Here is an 11,546-nt window from a genome sequence, read left to right on the forward strand (position 1 = left end):
AGAGTCAGAATTAACGGCCCCGAGGGGCGTTATCTCTGCATTGCAGTGAAGTGGGGCAGAGGGTGTTTTGTGACATCTCTGCTGCAAACAGCTGCAGACAAGACATCTTGGGTTTTGAATGCACTCCATTCGCAGAGATCCGCAATAATGCTCTTTAGGACATTAATAAAAATAAAAAATTGTCCAGTAGCACCTTAGAGACGAACTAAGTTTGTTCTGAGTATAAGCTTTCTGGGTATAAGAACCCACCGTGTTCTTGCCCGATGGCAACTCTACACTCCCCACCCACGCCGTAGCTCTATGGCCTCGCGCTCGCACAGCTCCGCCCACCGCCGGAAAGAGGAGGCTGAAGCCTACGCGCGCGGTGCACTCTGGAAGCGAAAGCTTACCGCGCACGCGCGGAGGGGACGGCGGGGGGCGGGGAGTAGCAGCACGTGAAGGTCGCCTGCCAGATCACCGTCCTCCCTCCGTTCCTTCCTTCCTTCCTTCGCTCGATCGCTGTCGGCTCACGGGTCGGGCCCGGCATGGACCCTTCGTCCGCCGCGGGAGACTTGGGGGCGGCCGTCAACGACCCGCAGCTGCAGCACTTCATTGAGGTGGAGACGCAGAAGCAGCGCTTCCAGCAGCTCGTGCACCAGATGACGGAGCTCTGCTGGGTAGGGAGGAGCTGGGAGGGAGCTGATAGCCCGGGGCGCAGGCGAAGGCCTCCTTCGTGCTGCTCACGGTTGACCTTCGGAACTCTCTGCCGCAAGATGCGTTGGACCAGGCTTAGAGGATCGGGCAGAGTGTCCGAAAGAGGCGGGCGGAGTGGGGGGGGGGATCAGATGGAAATCATGATGGAGGAGGAAGAGGGCCGAGGGCTACGGGACCAAAGCCCACCCCCACTCTTTAATGCTACGTGCAATTAACTTGTGGAACGTGCTTCCGCAAGATGGGGAGCAGATCCGCACCGTACATTTAAAACACGTGATTTCCACCCCCCACCCCAAGAATCATAGGAAATATAGTTTCCCCTTCAGAGGCACAGTTCTCGGACCCTTTAAACAACGGAGCCCGATATTCCTTGGGGGAAGCCATGTTCTTTAAATGTGCCTTGAATGTGGATTTGCCTGTGGTGGTGAGACCAGAAATGTGCTTTAGAAGGTGGTCTTGCAAAATCGAGGAGGAGGACTTGTGCCTGTGGGGTGAAGTTTGGTTGCGATGTGGTTGCTCAATTTAAATTAATTTCCCCCCACTGCAAGGTGATCCTCAGGGCCCATGCCAACTGTATGATTCTGTCTCTGTCTATGTGGTGATGGACAGAGGCTTTAAAAGTAGGTCATGCAAAGGACTGGTTCCCCTAGAGGAGTTAATTCTTTTTTTGTGGTACATATTGACTTGTGAAACTTACTGCTACAAGCTGCAGTGATGGTCCTTGTCTTGGGTGGCTTTAACAGGAGATCAAAGTCACAGAGAGTTAGGAGGACTGAAGGTCCTGGGAGCAAAGTCTTTCAGCCTACACATACTTAACTGCTTTGAGCAGTGCATACATTTTATGAAATAATCCAGAAATTGTGGATACTGATGGCCCCTGGTTTAGGTGGCTTTAAAAGACAATTGGATGAAGTCCTGGAGGAGAGGTCTATTGATTGGCTAAATAAAACCTATAGATTCTGCGGCTTTTGAATTCCCTGTGTTGCTGGAAACAACCAGTGGCTGTGCGTGTGGCTACTGGGAATTCAGTTCCTGGAAAGAAGCCACTGTGAGAAACTCCATGGTGGACTTGATGGACTGTGGATCTGATCCAGGCATGGCTCTCTTTATGTTTGTATTGGTGTCCTGTGGTGAGTGGATGCAAATTCACTGCTGCTTACACTCACCATCATAGCAGGGCTCCAGCATCTTTAATAGCTGTAATGTAGTAAGTGTAGTAAGTGGTGTTGGCATGGAGATATACTGGTGAGGACGTGTACACCTATTGAAATTACTGGTACTGCTGCTGATAATGCATGCAAGAAAAGAATGACAGATGGTGAGTGATGACTGGAATAATAGTCCCAACAACATTGGGCATGGGGAGGGCATAGATTCCTCAGTCCTGTTTTACCTAGGCATGCAAAGAATGTGAACCCTTCTTCATGAAAGAGTGTGCTGTACCACTAAGATATAGCTCCCAGGTGGAGACAGGCCATGAATCAGGAAACTGCAAGGGATATTGCAGGTTTTTTTTTGATAGCCTTTTCATCATTGAAACAGCTGTGGTGGCGGCACAGTAGAAGGCGATCAGGATGGAGAGGCCGAGCCAGCTGTTTTGTTTAGAGCTACAGGACAGGAAATCCAGACATGTCCCTTTTGTATATTTCAAAAAGGGTGGGTGTGGGTGTGTTTTGGGACTGGTTCTATGGTTCAAAATTCTGAACTGCTGGTGTCTCTTGAATGCCCCTAAGCCCTATGTACTAGGAAGAGAAGGGGTATAGCTCAGTTGTATAACTTGTGTGTGCAAAAGGCACTAACTTCAATTCCTGGCATCTCCAGGTAGGGCTGGGAATGTTCTTCGGAAATCATTGTCAGTCAGAGCAGATATCGGTAGTACCAAGTGTAAGGCAGCTTCCTGTGTTCCTAAACAATGTTTACTCTTCCATATCTTGAATAGGAGAAATGCATGGACAAGCCTGGCCCCAAGTTGGACAGCCGCGCAGAGACCTGCTTTGTGAACTGTGTGGAGCGCTTCATTGACACCAGTCAGTTCATTCTCAACCGACTGGAGCAGACACAGAAATCCAAGTCGCCCTTCTCTGAAAACCTCTCTGACTGATTTGGGTGCTGCAATGCCACAGTTTCTTAATGAGAAACCAACCTACTGAATGAGAGAAGAGGAGGAGGTGGAGAACAAGGAGAACAAGCAGAAGAAAGGATCAAAAGTTGTGAAGGACGTTGGCCTCCACATTTGGGACAGACTTCTGGGTTTCCTGGCCAACGTGAGCAGTTCTGGTTTTAAATTCCCATCTTGTGAACATTTAGCAGTCAGACAAGTGAAGCCTTGCTGATTCGCATGGGCTTGTGCTGCCCAGGTTTTTTTTTAATTTTGCTGTTGGATAACAAGAGCTTCACAGCAGAACTGTAGCATCGAACAACTTGCTTTCCCAGTGGTGTGGCCAGGGAAGCACACCTATCAATATTCAATAATTTCCTACATTTTGAAATGAAGGGAGCTGGGAGGTTTTAGACATGAATGTTGATCCTGGGAAAAGCAGAGGTGCCTTTTTAAAATGGTACTGAGTTTTAGCACGACTCTTTTAAGTGATATAAATTGCTCACTTGCAGCTTGAACATGTGGCTGAGTTGACCCTTTTGTAAACCGCAACTAGTGTTGCGGTTGAACAGAGGGAGGCTGACTTTGGTTGCTGTCATGTGCCATTTAAGGTGCATATTCAAGCCCTCTTTAACATAGCTAGGAAGAAGTAACCCCAGAGGACAAGGGAACTGAATACCACTCATCTGGTCATGTAAATGTTTCGCTTACCAAGTACAAAAGTCAATTTTAACTTTCTCCATTAATTCCTTTCCTGCTGATCAGTGGAATAAACATCAATTAGATTCATTTTAAACTGCCTACTGAGTCGGTGGTGATTCCTTCTGATTTGATTGCTAGGGATTTAGAAATAGGAATGCTGTTGCTAGCGGTTATGGTGTTCTGGAATATGAGAATGCTGTGCTGTTAAAAGATAGTTTGAAATTCTCTTCTCAATGTCTGTTAGAGAAGCAGTCTCTGAGTTAAGCATACTAAGAGATACATCAATTGCTGTTAAGTCTACACAAGTTATTAGTCCTCACCTCAGACAGTTTTTATAACTAGCTATCCACTCATATGTATATTACAAATGTGTGTTTCCCCTCACAAAACCCCGTTTGGATAGCTTCCCTTCTGTCTGGTCTAAATAGATCTTTACTTGCCACAAGTGACCAATTCAGTAGTTGCATAGATACTGGCTAAGCCATTAATCAATTAATGCATAAGAGAGTATTGACCATACTGACTGGCAGCAGGTTTTCAAACAGGTTGTCTCCCAGCCTTACCCAGAGATGCTGGGGATTGAGCTTGAGGCCTTCTGTGGGCAGTGCAGAGGCTGTTCTCATGTGCTACAGTCCTTTATGTTGCATGTGTATGCTGGCAAGAGAGGAGGGATAGCCCACTTAGTTTCTATGTTAAGCTCAGAGAGAGTACTCCTTGCCTCCTCACTCTGCTTAATGACTATAATGTGCCTTGAATTCCTTGTTGCTTAAGGTTACTGGGCTGCAACTTAAATATGAGGCTGCTGTAAATGCATCAGGAAACAGGTGGCCTGTCTTTGAAAGATTGCTTAATATGGAAAGGCAAAGGCAGCCTACTTACAAAGTTTGCTGGTTTAAAAGTTCCTTATGAGCACAACACTATGAAAGGTGAAGCCAAACTCAGCGACCTCTCTGAGGTATCTGCCCTGTAATGTTTCAGATCAGGTTAACACTACACATACCAGACCTGTTTTATTAGCCTACCACATATTGCAGAACTTGTGCAAATGCAGAACCTCTTGAGTCTTCCAAACACTGGTTTGCTGTCCTGCCCAGAAGTGAGAGTGAGAAATCAAAGCTTCAGTTTCTGCATTGGGTTTTACTTGTAAGGGTTTGGCGGATGCCTGAGCTGCAAGCAATATTGCAGGGGTGGGAAACCCGTAACTCTCCAGGTATTGTTACGACTACAACTTCTACAATTGTTCTTGATCACTGGGCAAAGCTGGCTAGGGCTGATAAGAGCTGGAGTCCTCAGATGTCCTATACTGTATCTGCTTCACCTACTTTATGTATGGTGTGTGGATGTGCAGCAGATGCTGGTTCTTGGCTGTATTTCCCCCCCCCCCCCAAATTATTGTCCTAATGTATTTGAGCTGGTCTGATTTCTTGTTCAGTCCACATCTTGTTCATCCAAGTAATATTCCTGTAATGTAGATTGCTTTACTCATATTTGGATAGGAGAATCAAGGCCAAGAAGGCAGCTTGTCTAAGGTCACTGACAGAATTGATCCTTTCCTATTTACAGAGTCATAAGGATCACTAGAAGGAAATTAATTTCTTAGTGTTTTTCAAAGAACTATAGTTTTTCATAGGACTTAAATCTTCATTTACAAGGGTTACAGTATGTTTGTTCTTCAAAAAACTGAGGACACCTTCAGATCAATTCCTGTTTCTTCACCATTGTATTTGACAATGGAGGGATCTATTATTTTTTACACTTTCAGCCTGCCTTCTTCCGTGGAACTGAAGACTGCATACATGGGGTTCCCAGATAGTCATCCATCCAGGCACTGGTCAGACCCAGACCTGCTTAGCTTTTGCAATGTGGTAGCCTCACATGCTTCAGACAATGTCCTGGGACCCCTAGTAGTTTACTTAAAGGTCTCCGCCAGAGTCCTTGTGAATTCTCAGCCCCAAACTCTTAAAATTCTGCAGTATTGTAGCTATATAGAAATTATGAGCCCAGGCAACATTCTGAGTGAAAGGGCAAATTCTGTAACTTTTGCCAGGGTGATTGGAAGGACTTATAGTGGGACTACAGGGCTTAACTAACTGTTAAGGATAAAGCGGGGCATGCCATTATTTTTAAAAGAAAATGGAAAGTAGGCAATGTGTAAGAGCTGCTGCCCTCAGCTGTTAGAAACCAAGGGAATATCCAATGTTAAGGCATGCTCAAAGTAAACCCACTGAAATAAACAGACTTAAAGGTGGGGACCATTTTGCATAGGGGTTCCATTCCTGGCTCCCTTGCACATTGGACACCCCTATGCAAAATGGTCCCCACCTTTAAGTCTGTTTATTTCAGTGGAATAAGGACACCCCACCCCCATTCTGTCCTCTGGGTCCCAAAGGACCTGTGTGTCAGTGATTGCACTTCAATTGGGCGCACCTAAAATGGTCGCTGCTTGTACTTAAATCCACTGTTTTGATGGATTTATTTTGTGAGTATGACTATGCTGGATATCACCTCGAGGCCTGTAGGCAGCCTGTTTGTGTGACTGCCTTTATGGGTCCTGTGATCCTCTTCACAGTGTGAAGGAATTAAAATATATCTGGGCCAATTGTGTTGTGCAGCAGCAATATCTAAGATTGTAGTGAGCCATCAGAAATGAGGTACTGGGTAGGAAAATTGATTTAAAAACATGGCTCCAAGTGATTCATGTTTACAAGCATGGATGAAGGGCCAGAGTGTGATCTGGAAATTCATTCACAGTTTTTCACCAAGAGAACTGCTTGCTTAAAAAGCCACCATAGGTGAAGGTTGGAAATGGCTAAAAGATTGAATTGAACTGAATTGGTAACATTCAACTAGAAAGAAGTCCAAATAAGTTTTTTCTTTTTAAAGCAAGTTTAGGGTTGTTGTTTTTTAAAAAATGTTATGAACTCTGCAACACTGTTAATGGCTGTACAAAGAAAAGTAACATTTATTTTAAATAAATAAACTGTCAACCTTAATACATTATCAACATTAAGTGATCATCAACACAGCCCCTGTGGCACTGGGCTTCCCTGACAACCAGTGCCCACTTGTTCGCCTCTTCCCCCACTGAAATTAGAAATAAGCATTCTGTTGTAACCTGAGCAATTCACACCCTCCTTACCAATGCCACATCACCCATTACTTTTGAAACTCGTTTTTTTGTGTAGGGGCTGGTCCAAAAACCCCTCAGGTGCACAGATTTTTGTCCCTGGTTTTCTTTCTTGTCCTCCACATCACTTCTGGATGCATGGAAGGGAATGCAGGAGACAGCAACTTCAGCTCTTGGGCTGCCACTTGCTGAGCTCTAGCTTTGACCTGATTGGGTGTCTTAATTTGGTTCAAGTATGTTACCAGTGAAAGGACTCACACATAAAAGCATTTCAAATAGTTCAGTGTTGCTTATTAGAATCTGATTCAACTTTTCTAGTGGAAAACAGCAGCAGTCTTAAGAAGCTCTTTGGAACAGCTTAAAAACGGATTGGGATATATCTTTTTTTAAGCCAACAGGCTATGTATAATGTGCTAGCTTTTATAAACTTTGGCCATATTGCTCCTCTGCTTTCTCTGTCCCCTCTTTGTGGGTGTCTTCAGAGTCCAAAAGGGGCTGGTGAAGACAGGACTGATGCTTGCCCCCCTTTCTCCAAGAAGCTGCTCGCACATTTGTTTGGTTATCCTTCAGGAAAAGAGGCAGCAGGTCTGCAGTGAAGGGGATGTCTCTGAAAGCATGCAGTAGGAAGATGCCAAGGACAATGGTGAGGAAGCCACTGATGGTGCCAATGATGTGCATCAGAACCAGATGCTGCCACTCCTTGAACAGAATGGCAGAGCAAGTCATAACTGATGTGGTGAAGAGGACATAATAGATTGGGGTTACTACAGATGTGTTGAAGATATCCAAGGCCTTGTTCAGGTAGTTGATCTGGATGCTGATGGAGATCACAAGGCAAATAAAAAGCAAATAGCTCAACGGTTCCTTCCAGACAGGCTTCCCAGCAAACAGTTCTTTCAGGGCAATACCCAAGCCTTTCGCAGACGAGACAGAGAGCGAACCAATGGCAGAGCAGATCAAAACATACACTAAGACGTTGCTATGTCCATAGCGAGGCCCAGCCACAAAGATGAGAAGAGCTGAACTCACCAGCATGCACACAGCAAACACTATAAATCCTGCAGAGGAGGAGAGAGGAGAAATTGTTACGGACAATCTGAATCTTTTAGGTGTAGCTTACTTCTGCAGGATGTAGACAGTTTTGTTCAGATCAATGAGTGCACAAGCTACATTCAATTAGTAGAATCTGGTGAGTAAAATACATAGAGCAGCAGAGCTTAGACAGTGGATCAAAGGATAAGATACATAGCGACCAGCTTATAAATTTTTTTGCACTGGGTTTGACTAGAACTAAGACATTCAGTTGCTTGTACAGTTTTTCAGCACACAGTGCTTTAGAATTCTTATCTCACTGTTATGGTTCAAAGCCAACTAAATGCCATCAGTGGGGGAATAGAGAATAAAATAGGTGCTATAAAAAATATTCACTCACAGGTTACTGATTATCAACATGAGTTTTCATTCAATGAAATTAAGGAAAGCACTCAATTTCTGTCAAGTCCCCCTCCCCCAAAATGGTATTCTGTTGGTGTACAATAGGTAAATGAAGAGGGACAGTTAATACCTGGATCCTTTAGTTTCTCTGCCATTGACTCCAGGCTGGAGACCTCTTCCTCCTGTGGGGCATGGATGACCATCACAGTGGAGCCTAAAATGCTAAGGATACAGCCAATCTTCCCATGGATGTTTAGGTGTTCATTCAGGAAGTAGGAGGCTAAAACTGCACTATAGGAAGATAGAACTGTGTTGAGAAAGGACCTGAGACTGGCATGTTTGTCTCCAGAAAAGGGATTAGGGATCGGGAAACATCTGATCATGTTGTGCTTACCTCACTAAAACACTTAGTGCTCCTAGAGGAGTGACCAGTGTTGCTGGGGCAAAAGCATATGCAGCAAAGTTGGCAATTTCTCCAATTCCCACTGCAAGAGAAGCAGTTTGCCATTAGCAAAAAAAACGGTTAACAAAGAGCAAATTTCATCTTCCTTTGAAACAGATTCACACCCGACTACTAAAAATCAGGTGACCAGCAGGAGAAGTCTTCTAAATTCAACATTATCCCATCCACCTCCTGTCAGTAAGCTACAAATGACTAAGTTATTAGGCAGCCTAGTAATGATTTTAAATGATGATGATGATGTACCCCATCCATTTGTAGATGCCCCAGCCACTGGTGGTTTAATTTGCAAGGCTGCTTTATTATAAAGTTCCTTATACCAAGAAACTCATTGGGAGCTATTGGAGGTCATGTAAGAAGGCAAAGGGAATAATTAAAGTTGTGGAAATGTAGGTGAAGGTGGTAAAATCTTGCATGGAAGTACTTACTAGTTAGCAGCCCTGCCCACCACATCCATTCCTTCAGATATGCATGACCCCCTAGACCTGTGCAGAGAGAAAAGAAACCAAAGGTGAAGTTTAAATGAAAACAGAATCTGGCCTGGAAAACTTTTTCAAACTCTTAAGAAGCATGGACAGCCTGATTTCTGGGATTTTTCCCATCCACAACATATGGCATGGTAACTCTGTGAGCTCCTATTCAATATTATTACCTGCTCTGAGAGCACCTCTGCTACTTAGTTTGAGAAGTCCCTTCTTCTTTAGGATAAAACTTCCTCCAATGAACAGGCTAGAGCTGAGAGCCAGGCCCAGTCCGATATAGAAGTCGTAACGTCCCATTGAGTCCTCCATTTCAATCACCTCAAGTTCTGAGAGAGAAAGATCAGAGTGTAAATGTCTGTTCCAGAAGAACAGCCATGTTGAATTTGCAATAGCAGGAAGCCAAAAATACAGTGATGCAACACTGGCAGGTTACGTCCTATGAAAGTTTCACTAAATAAGCATTCTGTCATACAAGCAACTCATGTTCTACCTACATGCTTCCAATGGACACAATGTATTTTAAGTAGAAGTGATTTTTCTGTGAAGTGGCCCAATGTTCACTAATAGGGTAAGCATAACTAGCCTCCCTTTGCTACTTTTGACAGAAGGAAAAAAGGGATTCCCCTCCCCTCCTTCAGGCCTCAAACACTCTAGGGGTAACACTGGTATAATCATAACCTTATAGGGACTATTTACCTCTCTTGTACTACAGGTGATGTGGGAACTACTTGTTAATGATATTCCATAAGTCTTTTGAATGGCAAGTGAATACCTGAAAAAGGGCCTATAGTTATCCCCCTCTCCTTTTGAGGTGATGTTGTAATACTTAGGTGTCTGTGTTTGAGACCAAGACTCAGGTGACTTTTGGGCGTTTGTAAGCTAGCAGAATTTTGGGTGTTGGCTGTGTCTCTGGAGATCTGGAGTTGCGTCAAATGCATATTAAAATTTTTGGGTTGCACAATTAAAAGTTGATTTGGCACCCACTACAAACAAACAAACAAACAAACAAAAACCCAAGCTTGGGACTTTTGGGATATAAATGCACTGGAAACTGGGGGGGGGGGGGGCGCAGCAGAAATAACTGGACATTAAATAACCTCTCCACAAACCAATCAGGATGAATGTTCAATAAACAGGTTGCCTGGAGCAGCAAACTTTATGGCGAGAGTGCAGCCCCTAAACTCAACCTGCGTATTTGCAGTTACCGTAAACACAAATAATACAAAATGCCAGTAAGTCTCCATATACCCATATACTCTTAGCTGTTTTGTAGGCTGCCTTGAAAGCTCTGGAGTAGATAGGCAGCAAATTTTACTTTGGATACAAGCGCGTGCGCCAACAACAAACCACCAAAACAAAATAAAAATTTCCTTCCAGTAGCACCTTAGAGACCAACTAAGTTTGTTCTTGGTATGATGTTCAGGTATCTGAAGAAGTGTGCATGCACACGAAAGCTCATACCAAGAACAAACTTAGTTGGTCTCTAAGGTGCTACTGGAAGGAATTTTTTATTTTGTTTTGACTATGGCAGACCAACACGGCTACCTACCTGTAACACAAACCACCAAGGTAACATAAAACATTACGGGAGCTTACTTTGTTTGGGCGGAAAAGCAGTCACTCCCCTGCTGTTTCCCCAGCCAAGTTAACACCCGTCCCTATTTATTTATTTATTTATTGGGGGGGGAGGGGCAATTACAGGTAAAGTAAGATTATAAGGGACCAAGGCCACTCCGGATTTATTAATCCAGATTTTTCAAAGGAAGCTTTCCGCGGTTCCCCTAAGGGGCGAGCCCCCCCCCCCAGGCCTGAGGTGAGCAAGGAGGCCGAGGCTTGTCTAAGGGCAGCGGGTGGGGTGCGCCAGTACCTGTCTCTGCCGTCGCTCTCTTCCCTCTCAGCAGCAGCTGCCGGCCGGCCTCCCTTGGCGTACCTTCCTCTCTCCGCCTCCTCCGCCCCGTGGCCGCCAGTTCCGCTTCCGAGGCTTCCGGGGCGGGGCAGGAGTGGCCGGCTTTGGCGTACAGGTTGGCGGCCGCCCGGTGAGTGACGGGGGGAAGCGGGAGTGGGCGAGGGGGGGGGTAGGCCTCACCTGAGCACTGCTGCTCCCAAGCCCAGTTCACCGAGGCCCCCGCCGGCCCCAGATCCCTCCCTAGACCCTTCCTTCCTTTCCTTTCTCTGGACTTTTCCTCTTTCTCTCTCTCCGCGCCATCTCACCCCCCCAAAGACTCCCCCACCCCCAAGTTATAGAGGGGGGGGGACCATCTTCACGGCTCCCCCTACCCTCGCAACATATTCTTCGATGAAAATAGGAGCGCCCCCCAGTTTTTTTCCACCCGGCAGAACGTGGGGTGCGTGGTTAAGCCATGGCATTCGCTTCTACAGGAGGCTGAAATTGCCAACAAACTGGATGGTTTTAAAAGAGGATTAGACAAATTCATGGAGGGCATGACTATTCATGATGCTAGCCATGATGGCAGTGCTTGATATCTCCAAAACCGGAGGTTTCTGAATGCCATTTGCTGGAAACTGCAAGAGGGTCGATGTACTCTCATG

The 11,546-nt window shown here is 45.3% G+C and overlaps 2 protein-coding genes across 3 annotated transcripts; one reads left to right on the top strand and one right to left on the bottom strand.

Moving 5' to 3' along the window:
- The first annotated feature begins 463 nt into the window (after positions 1-463).
- On the top strand, positions 464-3,590 carry TIMM8A (translocase of inner mitochondrial membrane 8A). The gene is made up of 2 exons (XM_033137726.1): positions 464-656; positions 2,633-3,590. Exons 1-2 carry the CDS (start codon positions 525-527, stop codon positions 2,792-2,794), a joined length of 294 nt encoding a protein of 97 aa, XP_032993617.1. The 5' UTR covers positions 464-524; the 3' UTR covers positions 2,795-3,590.
- Positions 3,591-6,431: 2,841 nt separating this feature from the next.
- Positions 6,432-10,974, bottom strand: LOC117039848 (magnesium transporter NIPA2-like). Of its 2 annotated transcripts, none has more exons than XM_033137113.1 (6): positions 10,864-10,974; positions 9,167-9,314; positions 8,943-8,999; positions 8,449-8,539; positions 8,185-8,345; positions 6,432-7,678 (listed from the first exon to the last, which is right to left on the bottom strand). In XM_033137113.1, exons 2-6 carry the CDS (start codon positions 9,303-9,305, stop codon positions 7,041-7,043), a joined length of 1,086 nt encoding a protein of 361 aa, XP_032993004.1. In that variant the 5' UTR covers positions 9,306-9,314; positions 10,864-10,974; the 3' UTR covers positions 6,432-7,040. The 2 variants fall into 2 exon arrangements, with proteins under 2 accessions (XP_032993004.1, XP_032993005.1); XM_033137114.1 differs by lacking the exon at positions 10,864-10,974 and adding an exon at positions 10,593-10,652.
- Positions 10,975-11,546: the final 572 nt, after the last annotated feature.

The sequence above is a fragment of the Lacerta agilis genome, chromosome Z (assembly GCF_009819535.1).
Source record: "Lacerta agilis isolate rLacAgi1 chromosome Z, rLacAgi1.pri, whole genome shotgun sequence".
Taxonomy (NCBI): Eukaryota; Metazoa; Chordata; class Lepidosauria; order Squamata; family Lacertidae; genus Lacerta; species Lacerta agilis.